The sequence below is a fragment of the Ostrinia furnacalis genome, unplaced genomic scaffold (genome assembly GCF_004193835.3).
Source record: "Ostrinia furnacalis isolate ACB-3 unplaced genomic scaffold, ASM419383v2 OfSCF0070, whole genome shotgun sequence".
Lineage (NCBI taxonomy): Eukaryota > Metazoa > Arthropoda > Insecta > Lepidoptera > Crambidae > Ostrinia > Ostrinia furnacalis.
Genome location: NW_021130309.1, coordinates 67,232 through 93,097, shown reverse-complemented (window position 1 = coordinate 93,097; position 25,866 = coordinate 67,232). Strand labels below are relative to the sequence as shown.

The 25,866-nt window shown below is 40.4% G+C and overlaps 1 protein-coding gene across 3 annotated transcripts; it reads right to left on the bottom strand.

Annotated features, from left to right (window-relative positions):
• Nucleotides 1-1,551: 1,551 nt before the first annotated feature.
• LOC114349810 (BSD domain-containing protein 1) lies at nucleotides 1,552-22,273 on the bottom strand. 3 transcript variants are annotated; one of them, XM_028300368.1, is made up of 10 exons: nucleotides 22,116-22,273; nucleotides 21,120-21,222; nucleotides 14,936-15,052; nucleotides 14,137-14,194; nucleotides 13,414-13,511; nucleotides 12,220-12,324; nucleotides 11,333-11,442; nucleotides 6,718-6,849; nucleotides 5,389-5,471; nucleotides 1,552-3,496 (listed from the first exon to the last, which is right to left on the bottom strand). In XM_028300368.1, the coding sequence occupies exons 1-10, from the start codon at nucleotides 22,124-22,126 to the stop codon at nucleotides 3,141-3,143; spliced, it is 1,173 nt and encodes a 390-aa protein (XP_028156169.1). In that variant the 5' UTR covers nucleotides 22,127-22,273; the 3' UTR covers nucleotides 1,552-3,140. The 3 variants fall into 3 exon arrangements, with proteins under 3 accessions (XP_028156169.1, XP_028156160.1, XP_028156178.1); XM_028300359.1 differs by having other exon boundaries at nucleotides 11,333-11,457; nucleotides 12,235-12,324; XM_028300377.1 differs by having other exon boundaries at nucleotides 1,552-3,493; nucleotides 11,333-11,457; nucleotides 12,235-12,324.
• Between the last annotated feature and the right edge of the window lie 3,593 nt (nucleotides 22,274-25,866).

The window sequence follows — 25,866 nt, the reverse complement described above, 5'->3', positions numbered from 1 at the left end:
CGCCGAGCACACAGAACTTCCTCCAATGACCTCAAGCTACCCATCCTTGTCGCTCGCGCGTAATTATATTGCTGTCACGACTGTGCGACGGGCGGCCGCAGTGAGTGTGCGAGCGCACGCGAAAATATAATTACGCGCGAGCGATAAGGATGGGTAGCTTGGGGTCATTGGACGAAAGACTTGTCACCGTGACAGTATGTCCCTCTTTTTCTCTTTATAAAAGTCCGTGAACAGTGACGCTAACTAGTTACGTTGTATATTAAATCCTGACGGAGTTCACAATTTCACGTCGACGGATATAAAATCATAATTTTGGTCTCAAACTTGAGATTGGGGGCGTTTGGCGGAAAATAGCGCTAGCTAGTAAAAGGGCGTCCTTTTAGCGGTAAGTGCAGTCACTGTCAAAAAATGTATGGGAAAACGTCACTTTTGAAGTTTAGCAAACGTGTTCTAGCCGAAAACATGCTAAAGTTTTGGCGGTTGCCATGGAGATCGCCATTTTGCTAACAATTTCTAACAAGCGCTATTTTCGGCTGAACGCAGCCATTGACTGACTGAGACTGTGAAAGTGTGACGTCACAATGCAATAACGGGTCCGCGCCTTTACATTCTAAGGGAGAATGGTTGTGGTCAAATACCTTTTTACTATGAATCCTGGAATGGTTACTGAACACAATCATGGAGTGCAACAGACCTAACCAACAAATTAATTTAGTCACTAATGTAAATGCAAGAGGAGTCATATTTTGACAGGAAAACGCAGTAATGTATAGTCAAACGATTCTGAAACGTCAAGTGGCAAAAATCGGAACTAATAACCCAGTATTGCATAGTAGCGCCCTCCTGTAAATGCCATAATTGTATGATTGTCCAACGTGGCAGAAATTGGAACTAATTCAGTATTGATAGTAGCGCCCTCCTGACAACATGGCTGGGACGGTTCAATGTTGGACAATTATAATAATTTATTGATATAAAATACTTCTGCTAATGTAGTAGAATGTCAATGTGAAAGTAAGCAGAATTTCTATATAAAAAAACCTTCAAGCATGGTAATAAGGTTGAAATATAAAGGATTTGCTTAATTTAGTTACTACTAGTAGTACTAAAGCCCGGTCTTTGAGCACATAGAATTTTGTCCAATGACCCAAAGCTACCCATCCTTATCGCTCGCGCGTAATTATATTGCTGTCGCGACTGCGCGACTGACGGCCGCAGTGAGTGTGTGAGCGCGAGAGCAACATAATTACGCGCGAGCGATAAGGATGGGTAGCTTGGGGTCATTGAACAAAATTCTACGTGCTCGCAGACCAGACTATAATTAAGCAGAGTAGTAGTGGTAATTTGAGTGATTTTATAATATTTACGTACTGAAGTAGTGTCCGAAGTATGTAATAACAATCCGTTACGGTTCTGGAAATTTTTATTAAAGAATTTCAACCTTATCTCATATGAATAAAGCTTAAAATTCAGCCACTGCATGAGGCAAAGAGCGAACTGCGTTTTCCTGCAAAAATGCGCCATAAAGGGTAAATTATGAATGACGCTAAATGAACTTAAGTGCATCTTATTAATCTATCGATACATAACTTTAACGTTTCATATTATCTTCAGTCATCCTTTATTACTATGAAAAATCTACCGAGTACGCGATTATAGGCTTTACCAACGGGTACTAAGGTATCTTATTTATTGGAGCCACCAGTCTAGCCAGGGATCGGCAACATGCAGGTAAATGCTTGAAAATTAGGTTTTCGTCACAAATACATATAAAAGAAGCTTTAAAGAAATATCTTTCGCTTTGGGCAGGTCGTTTGTGACTTGTTATAATAGTGTCAACGTAGTGCCAATCGACGTGTCAGTCCTTTAAAATAAATTTAGTTTTGAACCCTATTCCATCTGCATAAAGTACAAAATATGACGGCAACATTCCGTGTCCACCAGACAAACGGTTCAAATCTATAGGTTGTCTTTCCATATATGTTGACGATCTCTGCCGCAACATTAATGAAGACGTAAGCCTAGGATGCGCGCTACGATAAACTTTTATCGATACGCGATAAGCCCGTACATTTGTCGTCTAAGACATCGATAAGATTATATCACGGCGCGTATCCTAGCTCAGATGGACTCTCCCAGTTTACATTTTGGTAAAATATTGACAGCAAAATGTCAAATTTTTTGGACGTGTGATGCGTTATAGAATAACATTATGCGTTATAGTATTCCATGACAATTGCTAAAGTTACACATTCCGTGAGCGACTCAACAATAATTCGATTACACATTAATACTTTAAGGGCAGATTACACCACTGGTTGACATTGTTTGGTTTACTAGCGGCCCAGTATAAATGTCATAGCAGACTTATCAACTCGTACAGGGTTAACACCGTAGATGGAATTTTGTAAAGCAATCGTAATCATTTGGCAGTTCATAACGTACGATAAAGTCAGTTAAACAAAGCGTTTGACAGAATAATCGTACGTTATGAACTGTCAAATGATTACGATTGCTTTACACAATTCCACCTCGTACCGCCTTACGCGCGCTGTCAACCGCAAGGCGTTTACGTTACCGTACGGATAAGTGTGCGTGTACGGAGTTTCATTCAGAATATTACCTCGAGTTGATACGGTTACGATCCGTTTGAGGGTTGATAAGTGTGCTTCGTCCTTTAATATCGACCGATAGTTTGGCCGGCTTCTAATTTGTATGAGAAATAAAATATGCCGATATGAAATCGGTGTAATGTGCGCACTTTCATACATGTTCATACAACAGCCGGGTTAAACTATCGGCCGATAAAAGGTACTTTAAAATAATATGTATGTAAACACATACATAATTATTATTTCATACATGTATGTGAATATACAAGGAAACCCTTGTCGACTTGTATTATGTACGGACGAAGGCATATCAAGCTTACAGCTTCAAACACTGTGGCATTTTGCAGTTGTTTTAGCTGCCATTTTGCAATGTCAAAATGTTATGTGTTACTATAGGAGTCACTTAAAAATTAGGGATTGATGGTGAAAACGGGCAAGTCTAATTTCAACGGGAGCAATGTCATACGCCGTCTAGTAAATTATATTAAGTGGTGAATCTGCCGAATGTATGGCCGGATGCGAGCCAATTTAGGCTTTCTGCTCTACGTCTTCGAGTTCAAACTCCTTCTCCCAACTTTCGTCAGAATTAGCGCTCGCATCGTCTTTCACTTCCTTGTCCCCAAAATAATCTTCAACTAAATTCCCGCAGTCGTCAGCCTTAACCTTTTTCGGTGAGCGGCCATTTTTCTTGTCTATGTTTTTATTTTTGTCTGTGGTCTTGTTAATTTTGTCTGTGGTTTGTGCGTCGTTTCCGTCTGCGTTGTTGTTGGTGGCGTCACGGGCCGGCTTTTTTGTCACTTTCTTCGAGGTTATCTCTTTCTCGTATTCTTCTAGCAGCAGAGTCTGTTGTTCTTCGGTCAGTTCCACGTCGTTTGCGAAGTCTTCTGGAAAATAAGGGCGTGGTTTTAAACGTGGTCACACTTTGATCTATTGGGACTCATGGAAGTGATGTCACAAACTTGTCAAACTAAGGGTGGGTTGCACCATTTTACTTTAACTTTGATAAGCGTCAAAAATGTGTCAAACTCCAAACAAAAAGCACCGGTTATCGTTATAGTTACGGTCAGTTCAGTTAGGTGGCGCAACTCAGCCTTAGTCTCAACCAATCGACAGTTATCGATAAATAAGAGAGGTACAGTCAGCGTCAAATAATTCATGACACCCAAAGTAGCCAAAAAGTTCGCAATACGTATTTGTTACAATTGGAATAAGGTTGTGTTGTCAACTTTTTGGCCACTTTGGGTGTCACGAACTATTTGACGCTGACTATACCAACTGTACATGTTTTTGCAATGGACTATAGTTCTTGCAACTCACGAAGGCGAGTGAGCTTTACTTGTGTGGGTACATGCACATAACGCCGTAAGGTAGCATCCCTATCGGTTTTCTACAGGCTACACTTCGGAGAATGTGCGAAAGAATTACATGAATTAATTCCACCAGCCCCCTTCCATCATCGGGGAACCAGACGCAGGTTAGCGTACCATCCCTATATTGTTGACATTCCACCAGCTCGCACTAAGCGTTTCGATGACTCTTTTATAATGCGAACAGCTAGGGACTGGAATTCGTTGCCTGCTGCTGTCTTTCCCGAAAACTATAATCCGGGCCTTTTCAAGGCGAGAGTGAATAGGCACTTACAGGGCAGATATGTACCATCCTAGACCGCATCCCACTTAACATCAGGTGCGATTGTGGTCAAATACCTGCCTTGTTATGCATAAAAAAAAAAAAAAAACGACAGTGTAATGTCAATCAAAATTTTTAAAAAACGAACAGTAGCGAGCCACCACACATGTAAAGCTCACTCGCCTTCGTGAATTGCAACAACTATGACCTGTGATGATGATGATGATAACAATGAGGGTTTTCGCGAATGAAAAATCCGCTAGATGGCGGGACGTGGATGTGGGGTCTGACTGCTGCGTGATTGGTGGATTTTGACATATCTGTCAATGTCATGTCAAAAATAACCAATCATGCAGCATTTGGACCTCGCGTCTACGTATTGCCATCTGGCGGATTTTTCAATAGCGAAAATTCTTATTGGAATAAGGGTTGTCAAATTTTTGGCTACTTTGTGTGTCACGAACTATTTGACGCTGACTGTACATGTTTTTGCAATGGACGAAATGACCTGATAATGATAATGATGATATAAACTACACTCAACATCAAATAAATCGCACCTCCCGCAACAAGCACTTTCAAACGTATGCATCCCCACTTCCCACAAATATTGGCACCATTTAAAAGCCTAGTTCTAAACGTCATTTCATTAAAGGAAAGGTTTTTACCCCAAAAATGTGTCTTTAGAAGGTTCCAGAGACACTTCTTAAAAAAATAGGCTATTACGCTTGAGCCAACTTTTATGGCTATAAAACTGTTAAGTTGGGATTAATCGCTATCTATCTGTTAAAGTGGACACGTGTGATCATTATTTGGTTTTATAACCATAAAAATTGGTCTAATTGATCCCAGAGGTGAGCCCAAAGTGAGGAACTTTTTTCAAGTCACATTTATTGTTTATGTTAATCGTTGTTAATCGTTTATTAAGAAATTAAATGTGTTTTTCTTTAAGGATATTTATTGGGCTTTCAAATAACATCAATATTGTTGGGATACCATGATTGTGTCAGTAGAAACGAGTTTTCCTGTAAAATGTAGGTAGGCCGATTTTTGTGATGACCAGTATATTTGAAGCTGTACATGTTTTTGCAATGAACTAAATCACCTGATGATGATGATATAAATTGTATACCTATTATACACTCACCATCCTCCCAGGTAACGTTGTCAATGTCAGGTGTTTCGAACGGCGTCTCCGCTTCTATGCCCGACAGCACTTTCTTAGGGCTCCTGTGGGATATTTAAAGCTTTTTAAAGTTTCTGGAATTAAACATAGGCAAATATTTAAAATTAATAGATTATCATTACTTTGTGACAAATATTTGGATGGCAATAATTTATTCGTCCACATAAATATTTGTATTTATATATTTTTAAAATTTAAATAATTGTAAAATATTTGTAAAAAATAATTTGTATTCTGTTGCTGTACCTAAATAAATAAATAAATAAAGTTGCCATATTATAATGGCCCTGTATGCCCGTTGCTGTAGCCCTGTATATAGTGCGAGTCTTGATAAAGTGCACATGTCAAAATAGGTGAAACTAGAGCTATTTTTATCGAAGGAAAAAGTGGCAAAATATATTTGAGATTCGCGTGTAATTATATTGCTGTCGCGCTCGCACACTCACTGCGGCAGCCCGTCGCACAGTCACGACAGCAATGTCAGCAATATAATTACGTGCGAGTGATAAGCATAGGTTTGTCGGCCGTTTGGTGTAGTGGTTCGAAACGGACTGCTATTCCGGAGGTAGCGGGTTCGATTCCCGCACAGTACAAACATTTGTGTGCATGAACATATTTGTTTGTACTGGACTGGGTGTTTTTTATGTATAATAAGTATGTATTTACAAAAAAAAGTATTTAAGTATGTTTATATCCGTTGTCTGTACCCATAGTACAAGCTTTGCTTAGTTTGGGACTAGAAGCGCAGTGTAAAATTTTCAAGGATATATTTATAGGTAACTTGGGATCATTGGTCGAAATTATAACTGCTCGGCGACCGGACTTTAGTTTGGGTGTGACTCGTTAGGAACAAGCGCAAATCGCTGTCGCTTACGCTGTACTGTAACCCTGTATATGTATAAGTTGTCGTTTAAACTCACTGTTCTATAGGCGCGACTACAGTCTGCAGCGGCAGATGTGCGCGCACCGGGTCAGCTTTAGGCGTTTCCATTACTGCTGTAGTCCTTACTACTCTATGCCGTAGCGCTAATTGCACTTTGTTTAATAGCTGTAGCCTTGTATACACGTTGCTGTAGCCCTGTATACACGTTGCTGTATCCGTGTATACTCACTGTTCTATTGGCGCGACTATAGTCTGCAGCGGCAGATGTGCGAGCACCGGGTCAGCTGTAGGCGTTTCCATTATTGCTCTAGTTCTTACTAATCTTTGCACTTTATGTTTATAGCTGTAGCCTTGTATACACGTCGCTGTAACCCTGTATACACGGTGCTATATCCCTGTATACTCACTGTTCTATTGGCGCGACTACAGTCTGCAGCGGCAGATGTGCGAGCACCGGGTCAGTGGTGGGCGTTTCAACCGGCTGCTTGCGCGAGGCTGCTGCCAATCGGTCTTGCAGCAACGCCACCCGGAATAGGTACCTGGTTGAGAAGATACATTGAATTGATTGGTTTGTTATCATTATTCTACCAATCTTTTGAGTTTGAGAAGGAAATTGGGAGAAAATTCAGATAAGAACAAATAAGACAACTTTGAATAACAGGTTAACCTTATTCAAAAAAATTGGTAACACTTTGCAATTTCACCCTGTATAACGAACTTATTGCTCCCAAAAATCATCGCGCGTGTATTAGGCACCAGATTCTAAATCAGGCAGCATCAATAACTACTCCCAGAAGTGTCATAAGTATCCATGTCCAGGTCTTCAGGAGTATTTATGAGCCTTGAGGACAGGACTATTCACAGACATCCATGTCTATAGTCTTCAAGAGTGCAGGCTGCTGGTAGAACCTAGCTAGAAGGGTGTATCTAACAACTCATCGCTTCCAGAAGTCTTCGTGCGTGACTGCATCAGGTAATCAGGAGCTAATCATCATAATAAGCATATCCATAGTTTTTAGGAGACTGCTGCTGGTAGATAGAAGACCCTAGACTTCACGGGTCAAAGTCTCGCCGCTCCCAGAAGTCCTTGTGCGTAGTCACGCATCAAGCACCAGCATCAGATTACTATACCAGGCACCAGGTTGGCCTCAATAGTCCCCAGAAGATTGCTGATGGTAGATAACCTAGCTAGAAATGGGGCACATATCACTCTCTATCTATCTACTCTCCTGAAGAACTGCTCTCTGCTCCCAGAAGTCTTCCTGCGTGACTGCATGGATTCCTGGATTTGACAGTATAGGACACTACTCCCGGAAATGTCATAAGTCCATGTCTTCTAGAAGACTACTGGTGGTAAGTAGAAGACTGTTGTTGGTAGATAGGAGACTCTAGCCTAGTTTAATCTACTCACCGCTCCCAGAAGTCGTCGTGTGTGACCGCGTCAGGCACCAGCTTGCGGTACTGCGCCTTGAGCAGCGGGCTGGAGTCCAGGCGGCGCGCGGCGGCCGCGGGGGCGATGACCTCGCCCTCGCCCCCCTCAGGGCTGCCCCGCCGCGCCGGGAACAAGGGGCTGGGCTCAAGGCTTTAGGAGATCGCTGGTGGTGGATAACGTACCTAGAAAGGCGACCTAACTACTCACAGCTCTCAGAAGTCTTCATGAGTGACTGCATCAAGTAATCAGGAGCTAATCTTACAAACCACGTTCATAGTCTTCAAGAGACTGCTGGTGATGGATAACCTACTTAGAAAGACGCATCTAAGTACTCACTGCTCCCAGAAGTATTCATGAGCGACTGCATAAGGCACCAGTTTCTGCGCCTTGAGGACCGAACTGGTCATACATATCCATAGTCTTCAAGAGAATTCTGGCTGCTGCTGCTGGTAGAACCTAGTTAGAATGGGGTGGAACTGCTCTCCGCTCTCAGAAGTTTTCGAGCGTGACTGCAATCGGAGCCTGATGCTTTCAGATCCAGAGTTTAACTTCTGGATCTGACAGGATCAGGCATCGCTCCCAGAAGTGTCTTATGTATCCATGTCCATGTCTTCAGAAGACTACTCCCAGAAGTCTTCAGGCACAAGCTTCTTTATCTGTGAGCGTCCAGAAGTGTCTAAAGAATCCATGTTTTCGAGAGTCTGCTGGTGGGAGATAGGAGTCTCTAGAGCCTTTACGAGTCAAGCACTCACCGCTCCCAGAAGTCGTCATGTGTGACGGCATCAGGCACCAGCTTGCGGTACTGCGCCTTGAGCAGCGGGCTGGAGTCCAGGCGGCGCGCGGCGGCCGCGGGGGCGATGACCACGCCCTCGCCCCCCTCTAAGCTGCCCCGCCGCGCCGGGAACAAGGGACTGGACTCAAGGGTTCAGGAGATCGCTGGTAGTGGATAATGTACCTAAATGGGAGCATCTAACTACTCAGTGCTCTCAGAAGTCTTCATGAGTGACTGCAATAGATTCTGCGTCTTGAAAACAGGAATGATTACACTCATTCAAGTCTAGTCTTCAAGAGATTGCTGGCTGCTGCTACTGCTGGTAGAATTTAGCTAGAATGGAGTAGAACTGCTCTCCGCTCCCAGAAGTTTTCGAGCGTGACTGCAATCGGAGCCTGATGCTTTCAGATCCAGAGTGTAACTTCTGGATCTGACAGGATCAGGCATCGCTGCCAGAAGTGTCTTATGTACTCCCAGAAGTCTTCAGGCACAAGCTTATTTATCTGGGAGCGTCCAGAAGTGTCTTGTCTTGTCCAGGTCTTCAGGAGTCCGTTGGTAGTAGGTAGGAGTCTGCTGGTGGTAGATAGAAGATTCTAGACTTCAAGTGTCAAGCACTCACCGCTCCCAGAAGTCGTCGTGTGTGACGGCATCAGGCACCAGCTTGCGGTACTGCGCCTTGAGCAGCGGGCTGGAGTCCAGGCGGCGCGCGGCGGCCGCGGGGGCGATGACCTCGCCCTCGCCCCCCTCTAGGCTGCCCCGCCGCGCCGGGAACAAGGGGCTGGACTCAAGCGACGGGCGCCCGCAGTGAGTGTGCGAACGCGACAGCAACATAATTACGCGCGAGCGATAAGGATGGGTAGCTTGGGGTCATTGGACAAAATTCTACGTGCTCGCAGACCAGACTATAGAAGGGCGCATCTAACTACTCATCGCTCCTAGAAGTCTTCGTGCGTGACTGGATAAGGCTCCAGTTTCTGCGCCTTGAGGACAGGAATGGTCACACTCATCCAATATTCATAGTCTTCAAGAGAATTCTGGCTGCTGCTGCTGGTAGAAATTAGTTAGAATGGAGTAGAAACTGCTCTCCGCTCCCAGAAGTCTTCGTGCATCAGGCACCAGCTTCTGGATCTGGTAACATCAGGCACCGCTCCTAAAAGTGTCATAAATATCCATGTCTAGATCTTCAGGAGTCTACTGGTGGTAGGTAGGAGTCTCTAGCTTTCACGAATCAAGCACTCACCGCTCCCAGAAGTTTTCAGGCACAAGCTTCTTTATCTGGGAGCGTCCAGAAGTGTCTTAAGTATCCATGTCCAGGTCTTCAGGAGTCTGCTGGTGATAGATAGAAGACTCTAGACTTCAAGTGTCAAGCACTCACCGCTCCCAAAAATCATCGTGTGTGACGGCATCAGGCACCAGCTTGCGGTACTGCGCCTTGAGCAGCGGGCTGGAGTCCAGGCGGCGCGCGGCGGCCGCGGGGGCGATGACCTCGCCCTCGCCCCCCTCTAGGCTGCCCCGCCGCGCCGGGAACAAGGGGCTGGACTCAAGGCTTCAGGAGACCGCTGGTGGCGGATAAGCGACCTAACGACTCACAACTCTCAGAAGTCTTCATGAGCGACTGCAATAGATTCTGCGAGTTAAGGACAGGAATGGTCACACTCATTCAAAGACCATAGTCTTCAAGAGAATTCTGGCAGCTGCTGCTGGTAGAACCTAGTTAGAATGGGGTAGAACTGCTCCCCGCTCCCACAGAAGTTTTCGAGCGTGACTGCAATCGGAGCCTGATGCTTTCAGATCCAGAGTGTAACTTCTGGATCTGACAGGATCAGGCATCGCTCCCAGAAGTGTCTTATGTATCCATGTCCATGTCTTCAGCAGACTACTCCCAGAAGTCTTCAGGCACAAGCTTCTTTATCTGGGAGCGTCCCGAAGTGTCTTAAGTATCCATGTCCAGGCCTTCAGGAGTCCGTTGGTGGTAGGTAGGAGTCTACTGGTGGAAGGTAGGAGACTGCTGTTGGTAGATTGGAGACTCTAGCCTAGTTTAATCTACTCACCGCTCCCAGAAGTCGTCGTGCGTGACGGCATCAGGCACCAGCTTGCGGTACTGCGCCTTGAGCAGCGGGCTGGAGTCCAGGCGGCGCGCGGCGGCCGCGGGGGCGATGACCTCGCCCTCGCCCCCCTCTAGGCTGCCCCGCCGCGCCGGGAACAAGGGGCTGGACTCAAGGCTTCACGAGACCGCTGACGGTGGATAAAGTACCTAAATGGGAGCATCTAACTACTCACTGCTCCCAGAAGACCTCGTGGGTGACTGCAGTAGGCACCAGCTTTTACGCTTTGAGGATAGGACCTTTTTGCGCTTTGAGGATAGAACTGGTCACATACATCCAATATCGATAGTCTTCAAGAGACTCCTGGCTGCTGCTGCTGCTGCTGGTAGAATTTAGCTAGAATGGGGTGGAACTGCTCTCCGCTCCCAGAAATTTTCGTGCGTGACTCCGCTCCCAGAAGTGGCTTATGTATCCATGTCCAGGTCTTCAGGAGTATTTATGAGCCTTGAGGACAGGACTGGTCACAGACATCCATGTCTATAGTCTTCAAGAGACTGGTGGTGGTGGATAACCTAGCTAGAACCGCTCTCCATGTACTGAAAAGTCGTCATGCGTGACCGCGTCGGGCACCAGCTTGCGGTACTGCGCATAAGCTTCTGTATCTGGGAGCATCCAGAAGTGTCTTAAGTATCCATGTCCAGGTCTTCTGGAGTATTTTGGTGATGGGTAGGAGCCTGCTGGTGGTAGATAGGAGATTCTAGTCAAGCACTCACCGCTCCCAGAAGTCATCGTGCGTGACGGCATCAGGCACCAGCTTGCGGTACTGCGCCTTGAGCAGCGGGCTGGAGTCCAGGCGGCGCGCGGCGGCCGCGGGGGCGATGACCTCGCCCTCGCCCCCCTCTAAGCTGCCCCGCCACGCCGGGATCAAGGGGCTGGACTCAAGCGACGGGCACCCGCAGTGAGTGTGCGAACGCGACAGCAACATAATTACGCGCGAGCGATAAGGATGGGAGGCTTGGGGTCATTGGACAAAATTCTACGTGCTCACAGACCAGACTATAGAAGGGCGCATCTAACTACTCATCGCTCCTAGAAGTCTTCGTGCGTGACTGGATAAGGCTCCAGTTTCTGCGTCTTGAGGACAGGAATGGTCACACTCATCCAATATTCATAGTCTTCAAGAGAATTCTGGCTGCTGCTGCTGGTAGAAACTAGTTAGAATGGGGTAGAAACTGCTCTCCGCTCCCAGAAGTCTTCGTGCATCAGGCACCAGCTTCTGGATCTGGTAACATCAGGCACCGCTCCTAAAAGTGTCATAAATATCCATGTCTAGATCTTCAGGAGTCTACTGGTGGTAGGTAGGAGTCTCTAGCTTTCACGAATCAAGCACTCACCGCTCCCAGAAGTTTTCAGGCACAAGCTTCTTTATCTGGGAGCGTCCAGAAGTGTCTTAAGTATCCATGTCCAGGTCTTCAGGAGTCCGTTGGTGGTAGGTAAGAGTCTGCTGGTGGTATATAGAAGATTCTAGACTTCAAGTGTCAAGCACTCACCGCTCCCAAAAATCATCGTGTGTGACGGCATCAGGCACCAGCTTGCGGTACTGCGCCTTGAGCAGCGGGCTGGAGTCCAGGCGGCGCGCGGCGGCCGCGGGGGCGATGACCTCGCCCTCGCCCCCCTCTAAGCTGCCCCGCCACGCCTCGAATTCCGGGCTGTATGCCGGGACTATGAACGTGGCGTCCACGCGCTGCAGTGCTTCTAGCTCTTTCTAGAAGATGGTGTATTAACGTTTAGAATGTGAATAGGCTACTTTCCTAAAAAAAAAGGTTTTAGTCCGTCAATTTTAATAAAAAAAATATTGGACACGTATATTTTTAATTGTCAGTCAAACAAATAATTACAAAGTTATAGTGCGTTGAAGTTCCGCGTGACGTCACAAAGTGCAGCACTTTTACGCACTCACTGACGTCACGGGTCTTTAGAACTTTGGCACGCTTTATCTCTTTACATTTTCATCAGTGTTAAAAAGTGAAAAATAGGTGTCGAGTATTTTTTTATAAGCTAACTGACGGACTAATTAAAACTCTTTTTTATCCAGGAAACATTCGATATGTACTGATCAGGATCTGTAGAGCACGGAAATTAGGAGAGAGTAGGGACTGTACTACTATGAAAATGACGTCCACGCGCTGCAGTACTTCTAGCTCTTTCTAGAAGGTAATAATGATAGTGTTGTAGTGTTCCAAATCGGGGGATGTTTTTTTGCGAATTATAGTACAGAGGTGTATCATAAAAGGTGAAATAAAATTACGAAAATTCTTCAGATATTATCATGATGAAGCACTTTCTCAAAATTGGTAGCAAATGGGTTCGGTTTAAACTCGTGATCCTGGCCAGACATATCGGGGAGGCCTGTGTGCTCACCATTAGTTTACGGTAGGTGTGCTCGCTGGCGAGTAAGTAAAAAAATCTATGAAGATTTTAGTTCTTGAAAGTAGCCGCTAGTGGCGCTGTATAATCTATTATACATTTAATGTCATTTTTTTACGCTGTCGCTAGCGAGCACACTTTACGTAAACCCATGGTAAAGCACTGATGTTCACATCTTAATATTTGAAATATTATTTAAATCTATTTTAAAACTGCTATGGGGTGATTATATCGGAACCCTTGAGTAGAAAAAGTTTGTTACAGCAACACTGACGGACAACATTAAAGAATTTGGCATCATAGTCTGATGTTTTAGCAGTTAAATGAAATTGTTTTTATGTGGACACAGCCTTAATGTCTTAAAAATACATATAAACATGATTGAAAATACTTTAACGGACTAGTGTGAACAACCGGAATCGCTTACCTTATAAGTGGACAGCATAGTTGTGTCTCCAGACGACAGTATGACCTCCGTGTCATCCTCATCATCCGGCTCTGGATTCAGGACTGTGCTCACTTGACCTGAACAAACACAGCACCACTTCGACTTTACCATGCTTGACTTAAGAGCTTATTTCCAATGAAAGCGCTATTTGATTTAAGTTTCTATTTCCAATGACAATGCCTAAGTTTTTTAATATTCGCGATCGAACAACAGTGATATGTTAGAGAACAATTAAAAGTAATAGAGTATACATGAATATTTAGTAAACCTTGACACGCTTTTGCCAATTTGTACGCGGATTCTAGTATTAGTGAATGAATTATTTCAGTGCGAATCTTCAGTTATTTTGTTCTTGTTGGTAGTCGATTATACTCATATATATATGTTGCCGAACAAAAGTGTACAAGCTTATTGTGTGCAAAGAAAAATTAAAGTGAAGATTTGTGTTTTTTAGGTGACGTGGATTTTTGGACCAACAAATTAATGGTGACTTATATGCTAAAGTTTCATAATAAAATGAATCTTAATTGGACTTTCAAAAATAAATATAGCAGAATCTTAGGCGCCTGGATGCGAGCGGCGCAAGACCGGTTTTTGTGGAAATCCTTGGGGGAGGCCTTTGTCCAGCAGTGGACGTCTTTCGGCTGAAACGAACGAACGTTAAACAGTAAAAAATTTGGTAAGAAAATACGTTCTACTCACCAATGAAACTGCTAAAACTCTTTTTCATAACATTTGCTGGCGATTCTGGTACGTCTAACTGAAAAAGGAGACAAGTCAAAATTATTTTATGTAAGTTATCGCTTTTAAAGAGAAGTCCATGCCTTTTGTGCCATTTTATTGCCCGAGCAAAGACACAAGGTGGACCTGGATGACCTCTTTAAAGTAGCAGGAAGGCCACTACCAACCGGGCGATGTGGAAATCATTAGTGGAGGTCTATGTTCAGCAGTGGACGTCCTGTGACTGAAATTATGATGAAGATGTCGTGCTTCAAAGCTTATAAGGACGATTTTTTAAATTAAGTAGATATAGTTTCTAAAGGTGTTTAGTCCATACCACTAGGACTATTTTATTGTCCGAGCAAAGAAATAAGATGGACCGACGACCTCATAAAGGAAGGTCAGGAAGGCGCTGGATGCAAATCCGGGCGATGTGGAAATAATGATTTCCCCTAATGAGGGGAGGCTTATGTTCAGCAGTGGACGTTCTCAGTGCCGGATCCATTGGCTTTTTGGGCTTCAGCCCAGGGCCCCGTGGATTCAAAGAGCCCCCAGCTAAGTAAGTCAGTAAGTCAAGTCAAAGTCAAAAATAGACTGATAATGCGAAAGAGTATAGTAGGTGGGCCCCTAAATAATATTAGCCCAGGGCCCCTAAACTCACGGTCCGACCCAGGGTCCTGTGGCTGAAAATGATGATGATGAAAGACATTATGCCCTGCGTCAAAGCTTTTAAGAATTATATTTTTTTTAATAAGTATAATAAGTTTCAGCCATTGTTTACCTTGAAGGTCTTGCCTATGACGTTGGATGTGGTGCTGAAGACGTGGGTGGCCTCACTCTTGACCGCGCTCCCTATTTCGTCCAGGTCTTTCTTCACCATGGAGTACACTTCTGCTGACTGAAACAACCATAAAGTTAAAAACTAATACATGGGATCAAATACTCTTTAGGCAGTTCGATTTTTTCAAGTTGTTTATTTAAAAACTTTATTTGTATTAAGGCACTTTTCATGCCGTCATCTCATGCCGCATCGAAGTACCTTTGAGAGACTGGGAAGACTGGGTTTGAATATTAAACTGCATTGGGACTTGTATATTTTTATATCCCAGTTGTAAAAAATAAAGGACTTTCCTATAGATAGAAGAATAAAATAAGAAGGTGAAGAAAAAGAGTTGTAGAAACAACAATACACCAAAATGTGTATGTCAACTGATTATTATAATTTTGTGTATTTTTGTAGTTATAGTCTTTTTCACGTAAGATGATCCGTATGACACTTCAAGGTTATCCATATTACGCATACTACATATTATTATGCAGAATATATTTGAAAAAATATTTGTATTTTATTAGCAATATAATAAAAAAAATTAACTACTTGTCTTGAAATATATAGTAAAATCTGAGTCTATTGATTATATTTTAATTAAATACGATAAAAAATATGTTTTATTTAATGTACGCAATGTGTGAAACGGAATAGATTTAGTGCTGGGGTATTTCTTGTATAATAAAATCGATTATTTCCGCGGTTCATTAATCGATTGCAGTAAATACTTAGTTATTAAAAACATCACAAAAATCAACTATATTTTTCGTTTATTGACTTTAATAAACGCATTGAAAATAAATTAATCGTTTTTAATTTAAAGAAACAGAACCAATACTTTCTAGGAATCGTTTTTTTGAACACGAACCATGAAATTTGAATATTTTCAATAAAAAATTGTTACAATAATATTTGTAATTAAAAAACATGTTTTTTTTGTTAAATAACACCTATACAAAATATTTCTCTAAAAGTAGGTTTTACTAACTCTTCGAATAAAATCGATAGATAAATCGCTATGGTTTAGTTATGTGACATCTCTAAATCTTTCAAACTCGAAACGTCATACGGCCCATCATGGCGGTTGTTTACTATGCAGTTGATTTCGTTTGAGATTTTTCAAGGGACCTTATCATTGTTTTGTCTGAAGAAATGGTGCAAAATTGTATAGTGCGTGGTTGCGGTAGTTCGTGTTGTCCTGGAAGTGATATAAAATTCCACGCGTAAGTGTTTATTTCGTGATTTCTGACAGTGGATCATTGTTAACATATTTCTTTGTATTTTCACAGTAATTACTTCCTAAAACGTTTTACCAGTATTTAAACTTATTATTAAATGTTACATATGTCAAGAAAAAGAAGATTTTACATTGAGTTTCATTGACTTTGAGCAAATTTAAAATTTTTGTTTCTATAAGACATTTTGAAGTAGTATGACCATATTGAGGATATATCTGGGACTTTCTGTGGGACCTTACTTATCTAATTTTGCATAATGTTTTCTACGGCCGTTTACTGTAATCAATCCATATCCAAATCCGTCTGTCAACTGCCAAATTAAAATCTGTTTTCTATCAAATATCCACAGTTTTCGATGCCTTTACACTTTTTTAATGTTGTAATTCATCTTAAAACAAAAACATCGAAAACCTTTTTTCATAATCATATTAAGTGCACTTTATCAAGACACACTGTTTAAACGTAAATCAGTCTTTGTCGTCCTGAGAAAAATAAATAAAAGGTTACCCTACTTAGAAAGAGAGAGCCTGCCCACAGAGAGCGAGATAGTGATACATAGGTTGTGCTTCAAGTAGGTATTCTAAGTCTGGCCTCCATTTTTATCTTTAGCTTCATGGTCATACGGATCATCTTAGGTGAAAAAGACTATAGTGATTAAGTGTAGGGGTACCTATTTAAGTATTTATAGTGATATTACAAGCTCTGCTAAAGAATCGATAGTTGATGTGACATTTTAAAAGAAAACCTTGATATTGTACTGTTTACAAAACATTAAATTATCAGCGTAGGCAAACAAATTTTTGCTTTGTGTGAACTTCAATTGCTTTAATAAAACCAATGATAAGACGCCTGTATTTTTATCGCAACAACCAATAATAGCCATGTCAAGATAAAAATTTAGGTTAGCGTTAGTACGTATAGCTTGTTTATATTGAATAAGTATTTTTATTTGTGCAGCTTTATAAAGAACTAGCTGTGCCCGTGACTTCGTACGCGTGGATCCCGTTTTATCCCCTTTAAATTTTTGCTATAAACCTCACGGAGCCCGAGACCTTTCCAACGAATGCAAAACCGTGGAAATCGGTTAGTGCGTTCTGGCTGGAGTTATAGCGTCAGGAAGGAAAACCCGACTTATTTTTATATAGTGGATGAATATTTTGAACAGACCAAAGCCGAACGGTGAAGGTGTCGGACTGGCCGACTCGAGATCCGAGGAATGCTGGTCTACTTATTGTGATGAACCCACTCATCATAACACAAGCATATTTAGCTTAGTACGAAGGGTAAACGGGGCTATTATACTAATAATATAAATGCGAAACTAACTCTGTCTGTCTGTCTCTCTTTCACGCCTAAACCACTTAACCGATTTTGATGAAATTTGGCATAGAGATAGTTTGAGTCCCGGGAAAGGACATAGGATAGTTTTTATCCCAGTTTTTGAAACAGGGACGCGCGCGATAAAATTCCATGCGGGCGAGGCCGCGGGCGGAAAGCTAGTTCTTTATAAAAAATAATCTTGGGTCCGGGGCCCCCTCGGCTTGGGCCCATGGCATTTTGCCAACTCTGCCACCCTGTAGTTACGCCACTGCTGAGGACTGTATTAAATATACGTTACCAACAGTTCATGGATCACATTAATTTTGCACTAAAATCGATAATTCGAGTTTAGATTAGATAAGATTTCGTGTTTGGGAAATTTATCGATTTAAGCTTTTGTTAAATCATATGGCGCTGGTATAATTAGAGTAAGTTATCGTTACTTATCTATTGCATATTAATATTATACTTTACTAGAATCTAGATGTAAAATGATTAAAATTGTTATTGTTTATTATTGCTCGTCTGTACCAGTTACTACTTCTGAATCAAAACTGAGCCATGTACTTACTAGGTAGGAAAGAGTTCATAAAAGCAGTGATCTTTTACAAGAAACATGAAAAACAAACTTTGTACCCTATTTACACCAGTATCGAGTTCACATTCCAAGAAGGTATGAGTAATTCGTGTTGATATTAACTTACTAATCTTATCAAGCTGAAGAGTTTGTCTCCGGAACTACTGGTCCGATTTAAAAAAAATGTAAAGAAAAAAAAATTAGGCTATTAACATCACCTTACAGCCAATAAGGGCGGAGTAGTAACGAAAAATGCAAAAACGGGAAATATTATTCAAATAATTTTCGCGTACGAAATCGGGGACACAGCTAGTAATTTATAAAGCCCGGAGCAGTTCGGACTGGTCCTATTTTTTTCTGCTTTATTTCATTGTGGTTCCAATGACAGTTTAACGTTAAGCCCAGGAACAAACTTGGTGTTCATGGTTTCCAATATTAGTAGGATTACCATAGATCGATACGAGACGAGACCGTGCTATAGGCGACATGAAGTCTACGCCATGACCCCGGTCAAATTTTTGAACGCATGCCAATTTGCCCTCGTAAAATTATTGCTATCATCATACAGTATTAAGTTAAACAGTATTATCTGTCTGTTAAACAGATGACCATCCAGCTATAAGAAATAATAATGATACTAATTTTTATTTTATTTGGTGCACAAAACAGAGATTCAATAACATAGAACATTTTGTATCTTACATCAAAGATAGAAAGGCGAATACTTTTTTCACACATCTGCTATTAATAGTGATTCTGTCAAAAAAAAAAGAAATCTGAGTCAACCCAAAAAATATAAAAAACTAGGTCATAAAATTTAAAAAATGACAAAATTAACGATAATTTCTAACCTACGAAAAATCGTAGAACATACATGGGGATGAAATCGATAGGTCTGGTCCTCATCTATCACCTGCCTTTCGACACCTTACAGCAAACACCCTGTATAACTCAGTGGCCTGATGATAGTAAGATGGTGGCTAAATTGGCTTTATTGGATGCGGTTGGGGAAGACACGTATGGAAAAATATGGCAGAACCTGTAGTTTAGGATTGGCTGATGGAAAGATGGATTTAGTACACCTACTTTATTTTCCCAGTATTAAGCATAAACAATTGTTTAAATATTTACATATGCATAACACATTTATGTACACGAGGAATTAAAAACACTTGTCTATTACGTAAGACCTCGTAAATAGATTCCTTATTGATATACGATCCAATTCCAAGTTTTAGTAGGCCAAAGTGTTGTAAACTATAATGATGACATTTCACCAAAGTTCAAGTCACTGTCACTAGTATTAGTTGGTCGGTGTGAATTAGTTTTAGTTTACGTAAATGTATTGTGTAAACAGCGCTGAAAAATTATTTTCAGTATGTTCTTTTTGAAGAATTACGTAAAACTTTTGTGATTTCGAATTATTTGAAAAATATGTAGTAGAATGTCTCTTTAATATACATTAACTAAGGTTATTCACCCTGAATTTGACTGTCCTTTGAAAGTCACAAGATAAGGATATAAAATGCATAAATTTAGTTTGTATATTTAAAATACAATTTGTTTATTGTGTTATTTTATTGTGCCAGCAAATATAGTAATATTATAACTATTCAAAGTGAAGAAAGTAAATTAGATTAGTATGTGTTCTCTAAAATAAAAAAGAAATTAATTAAAATAAAATTAACACTGATACTTTTTGTAAAGAAGTAAGACTGATGAAGGCATAGAAATATATATTTATTATACGAGGGCTGCACTAAAAGTATCGGGAATGGAATATTTCCACTGTTCCAGTCATATTAAAATCTATTTAATTGCAAAGTCCAGGGTTTTAAAAATCGTATACCATTTATTTATTTAAAAAAAGATTCTCGGTCGTATCACAAGGTCTTGTCAAACTTGTTTAGTCGTTGAGAAAATGGAATTGACTCGAGAAAATTCAAGAGCGATGATTTATTATGACTTTTGAAGTGGTTTAACACAAAAACAGTGTGTTGACCGGATGATTTCTGCATTTGGTAATGAAGCCCCATCCAAAACCACAATTTATCGCTAGTTTCCTGAATTTCAACGTGGACGTGTCAAGCTCAGTGATGATCCCCGTCAAGGTCGTCCAAAAACTGCAGTCACCTAAGAAAACGTTGATGCTGTGCGTAAGCTGATTGAAGAAGATCGACATGTGATATACCGCGAAATTCAGGCAACTTTAGACATTGGCATGAGTCAAATACAAATAATCTTGCATGAACAATTAGGTGTAAAAAAGTTGTTTTCCCGATGGATACCGCATTCGCTCTGTGAAGAAAATAAAGAATAAATTGCGTGGTCAGAGATTTTCATCACCTGAAGAAGCTGTGGAAGCCTACAAAACGGCCATTTTGGAGACCCAAACTTCCGAATGCAATGGTTGCTTCAATGATTGGTTTCGTGTATGGAAAAATGTGTCAAATTTCGCGGAGAATACTTTAAAAAGCAATAAATACATTTTTAAATAGTAATGTTGTTTCACTTCCTTGATTCCCGAAATTTTCAGTGCCGCCCTCGTATCTACCTAAATTATATCAAACTATAACTATTGTAGAATGGATGTTATAGTTTTAAAAGTAAGAGTTCTGATGATCTTTGAGATATAATTTGAGAATTTTCCCAGGCTCCGAATGCTTTGTTATTATAAATCTGCTGTACTGGGAAAGGTATCATTTTTATTTCCTTGGAAATCATTACATATTTCAAACCACTGACTTTCATTGATGAACCAGTATTGCCAGGTAGACACACTACACAACTTATTGTATCTATCACATACCTCTGTTGCTTATTATATCACTAAATCTTTCAAAATTCTATTTATTTAGATTGTCCCAATGATTTAAGTAGTATTACTTAAACAATACACACAATTGAATCCAATTCCTACTTAGATATTATTTGAATTCGATAATTCTCTACATTTTTATAAACCTGCATAAAACTTAGATTAGAAGTTTAGTTTAAATACCTTGTTTTTGGCCGAAGACAGCCAGCTGTCCCACCAATTACCCGATTGGCTCTCTTCATGTTGTGGAGACGTGGCAGCGTCACTGGGACTCGCCTCTCCTGACCTGAAAATCGTGCGATTGCGGTCAAATACCTGCCTTGTTACGCATAAAAAAGAACATGATACATTTGTTATTACAACATTGTACTTGTGAAGGAAGAAAATAACAAATGTACTGAAAGTTATCTTGCCAGTTCTCATCAGGAATCGTTTAAGAAAATGAAGATTACGTAAAGATCAGGAAATAATTCAAGTAAAATTGAGTTTTCTATTGCATTATGTATTTACTGGAAGTTACTTGTTGAAATTAATTTAAAGGTTATTTAACTAATCAGTAAACTAATAATCTGCAGAAAATATAATAATGGTAGAGTTCAAGATGGACAATTTCTTTCATTTGGGGTAATGAAGTACTTAGGTTGTTTTGTAGAGTCCAGCAATGAATTAAGTAAGATCTAATATTATAATATTTATTAGTCAAAGGCTCATCAACATTAACATTTCTAACAATACAATAATATCTTACGGCACTGTAATCTCAATAACAATAAAATTTAAATTCATTGACCTTCTTTATAACATTACACTCTGAAAGAAACCTTCTGACCGAAAAGTTATGTAAATTGAAGCATGGTCAATTTGGAAAATAAGATACGCGGAAAAATGCAGACAAAACCACTTATATGTTGTTGTATTATGTTACCAACTTGTCTAGATTAGATTTGTGTACGGCCCTGTTACAATGCGGAACCAATTCCGAAAATGAAACCAAAGCTAATCACATTCCGCGGTTGTTAGAGCTTAAAACAACTAAGATTTACCAAAATAAACGAGTTTATAAGGATATATGAGTAAAGAAACTGCGTATATTAAGTTACAAACTAGTTTCTGGTATTCCAGGGCAATCTAAGCATGAACAATAGTGGACCCATTTTGGAAATTCTCAAAGGCACTCACCTCTCAGCCATCACGCAATATTTTTATTACACGTCGAAATTACGGGAGCACATGGATTTGTACACATAAAATTGTTATGAGAACTGTTGTTGTTTTTACACAAAATTTAGAATTAATTTTGACATAGTTTTTGTTTGCGTTGACATAAGGTTACAAACGTTCCGTTGCACGGACAGGATGAAATTCAGAACTATGATAGTCATAAAATATTCTTACAAAGTATTATTTTCAAAGAATGTATATTATATGTTTTATTAATAATGAAAATCCATTTCTAAGCTTAAAATAATTTTCAAATTGTTTCAAATTTAAAAAAAAATACAAAGCGTCTCTAGCTACGGATAACGGAACGTTTTTTTCTTTTTAATACATCTAATCTCCACCAGATGGCGTTAGGGGTATTACTGCTCTACTGCTTTAGCTAGGTATCTACATCTACCTTTCTCGACTGCAGAAGAAAAACTTATGTTTTAGAAAACAGTAGTAACATAATAATTTGGTATTATTAAGTATCAATGAAAAATATTTTTACACATAGCCTACATTTTGTTTTGTACAGTTGGCTTTTTTAAACTTGTGTAGAAAAGAGCAATAAAAAATATTTTCTGAATTTTTCTGGCTTTTGTTTTTAAAACGATAATATTTAAGTAGATTATAGCTCGCAGAATTGCTAAAATCAAGTGGCAGTGGGCGGGGCACATAGCTCGTAGAGACGATGGCCGTTGGGGCAGAAAAGTTCTCGAGTGGCGAGGCGACCACGGGCTGGAAGACGTAGCATGGGCAGGCCTCCTACTAGGTTGACCGACGATCTGGTAAAGGTCGCGGGAAGAGCCTGGATGCGGGCAGCGCAGGACCGTGAATTTTGGAAAACCTTGGAGGAGGCCTTTGTCCAGCAGTGGACGTCATTTGGCTGAAACGAACGAACGAACGAACGATAGAGGTTAGAGCATAATTATTATTTGCAATCGGTTTGGCTTCTGCCACATCATAGTTCAACTTTTTTGATGTTTTAACTTTTTTTCTAAATATTTTGTAAATTTTATAAATATGTATTTTGTTCTAATTAATGAAACAGCTAACTACGTTTTACATCACAGTACATAAGTATCTCTCTACTTACCTAATCCACATGTTATTTCTACATCAATTTTATCTTGCACGCTAAACAAATACATAGTTTGAACCGACTCGGTTATTCATCCTCAATACCTTATTGAATAATGCTGAAGATGGCCGATAACGCCTACACGACGCAAATTAATATTTTGCCTCGCGAATAATATAATTAGTCGTAATAACGTCCATATTCGTTCCTTTTTTAAAATTTTCGGGCATGGGAATAAAAATTTCGCGCGCTTTATTTTTCTTTTTTCTTGATGCGAGTGTGATGTGAGCATTTTGGACTGAGATTTCGTGTAGGTTTTTGTAAAAAGTTTTATCTTCTTGTAGAAATTTTAATGCGTGTGTAAATACAAATTCATATGAAAGTGGTATCTTTTGTAAAAAAGTCGAAGGAAAAATGGTAGAGAAGAAGTTTATTGAGCAACTAATGATCGGTACAGTTAAGCGAAAAATATTATTTTTTGGCTGACATAATGACCGCGATCACTTTACTTTTCGCCAAAAAGGTAGAGAAAAAAAACTATTTTCAATATAACTACCTAACTTTTCAGGGTCGGACTGGGCCGGAAGGGCCCGGGTGGCTGATAGCAATCCCGAGGCCCGAGACTAGATCATGGTGATGGGATACTATCGAAAAATACTGAGATACACAAATTGAGATAAACAAACTGTAAAAAATTTATTACAATACTAAAATAAAGTAAAATAATAAGTAGGTATTTACTAATAACAAATAATAATATAAAGCTAGCCAATCAACATTTTTTTTAAAACAGGAGAACTTTCAGCTAAGCTGTTAATGACTCGATCGTAAAAGCTGCTGTTTTCGTAATCCTTGATAAGATCCGATTCTGTATTTAATACAGTGTGAGTTACGATAAAGTGCACATATGAAATCAGGTGAAACTAGATCTATTTTTATCGACAAAAAACAGGTCAAATTTTTTTTGAGATTTTTTTAAAAAAATATAAAGATTTTTTTTTCTTCCAATTACTTACCTATTGTAAAGAAAACGTAATAACTTTTAAACTAAGAGGTATATCCTGTAAAAACAGTAATAATGCTAAATAACAGACAATACTAAAAAATTAAATAAAAATCTCAAAAAAAATTTGACCTCTTTTTTGTCGATAAAAATAGGTCTAGTTTCACCTAATTTCATATGTACATTTTATCGTGACTCACACTGTATAATTAACGAATCTAACAGTTCTTGCCCCAGTAGAAAACGAAGTCTCGTTTTAATGCGCTTTAATGCTGAAAATCGTCTCTCACAAGTCACTTGCGTGAATGAAATTGTGAGAATTAAACACTGTAATTACATAAAAAAAGCAAAATAAAACTTCCATCATTTTCCGGCAATTTTCCGAGTATTGCATTTATTAGAGAACGCAATTTTATTTTTGGGATATGTGTGGGTGAATGTGGTCAATAGAAGCTTAACCTCAAGTTTTTGGGGTCGCCACCCTTGTCCCCCAACCGCCATCTTGAAAAAAGGGGTGAATACACTTTTTTAAGAGTCTTACAAAAATTCGCTGTGTCATAATTTGTAGCAAATTGTTTTGCCTATAAATATGCTTACACAGGCCCCTCTTTCCCACTGGGCACTTTGGGCACGTGCCCAGGGCCCCACGACGGAAGGGGCCCCCGTCTGCTCAAAAGACCTTTTTCCAGATGATAAGACCCCCCTTGATCCTTAAGTGCCCAGGGCCCCTAGTAAGTTCCCTTTCAAGGTCACTAACATAATTATTATTACTGGACGGGATTATTACTGATGGAAGAAACATATTCCATAAACAACAACCACTCACCGATCACAGCGGGCATCAGCTCGTGATACACGATGTGCTGGTAACTACATAGCAATGTTCACGTCCCTGGCGACCTGGTAAAGCTTGTCGTCGCCCCAGCAAGGGTTGAGCTCGTGCAGCTTGTCGGCCAAGTAATTGTGGTTGCGGAACAGCCAGAAGATCAGGTTGACCTGATCTCAACATCAATGCCGTGGAGAGCGTCGCGCTTAGCTAAATTATGTTTTTGTGACGAGTGGTTTCCCCACAATAGTCCAGCGGCGGCGGGGTTCAAACCAGTGTTCCTTGGATCCCGAGTCGGCCAGTCTGACATCTTCACCGTTCGGTATTGTAGCTTTGTTCTATAGTTCAGGATTCTATGTGAGTATCTACTACTTGACTGCCAAAAATCCAACCAATGAAGGCCAGGGCATCATGAAAGAAACATAAATGGTCAAAGCCCTCTTTCCCACTGGGCACTTTAGGCACGTGCTCAGGGCCCCGCGACGGAGGGGGCCCCCGTCTGTCCGTCTCAAAATACCTTCTTCTAGATGACAAGGGCCCCCTTGATCCGTAAGTGCCCAGGGCCCCTAGTAGGTTAAAGAAGGCCCTGTTTTACATAACTTTTTGTCCTAAATTAAATTAGAGAAGTTATACATAAGCAAAAAGGATTTTTTTTGCTTATAACTTCTTCAATCTTTAATTTAAGGCAAAAATTTATATTAACATATTTGTAGGCAAAGCAATTTTCTACAAATTATGACTGTACAATTTTTTTGTACGAAGCATAGTTTCCGAGACATGCACGCGGGCAACCGTAGCACAGGGGCCACGCTGCGCG

Bases quoted from the DNA above. Each gene is read 5' to 3' on its own strand.
- LOC114349810 (XM_028300368.1), bottom strand. The intron at 15,053-21,119 runs GTATTTAAACTA...TGGTTGTTTCAG, and splicing joins TGTCTTCGGCCAAAAACAAG to TCAGCAGAAGTGTACTCCAT. The intron at 5,472-6,717 runs GTGAGTATACAG...AATATCCCACAG, and splicing joins GTAGTCGCGCCAATAGAACA to GAGCCCTAAGAAAGTGCTGT.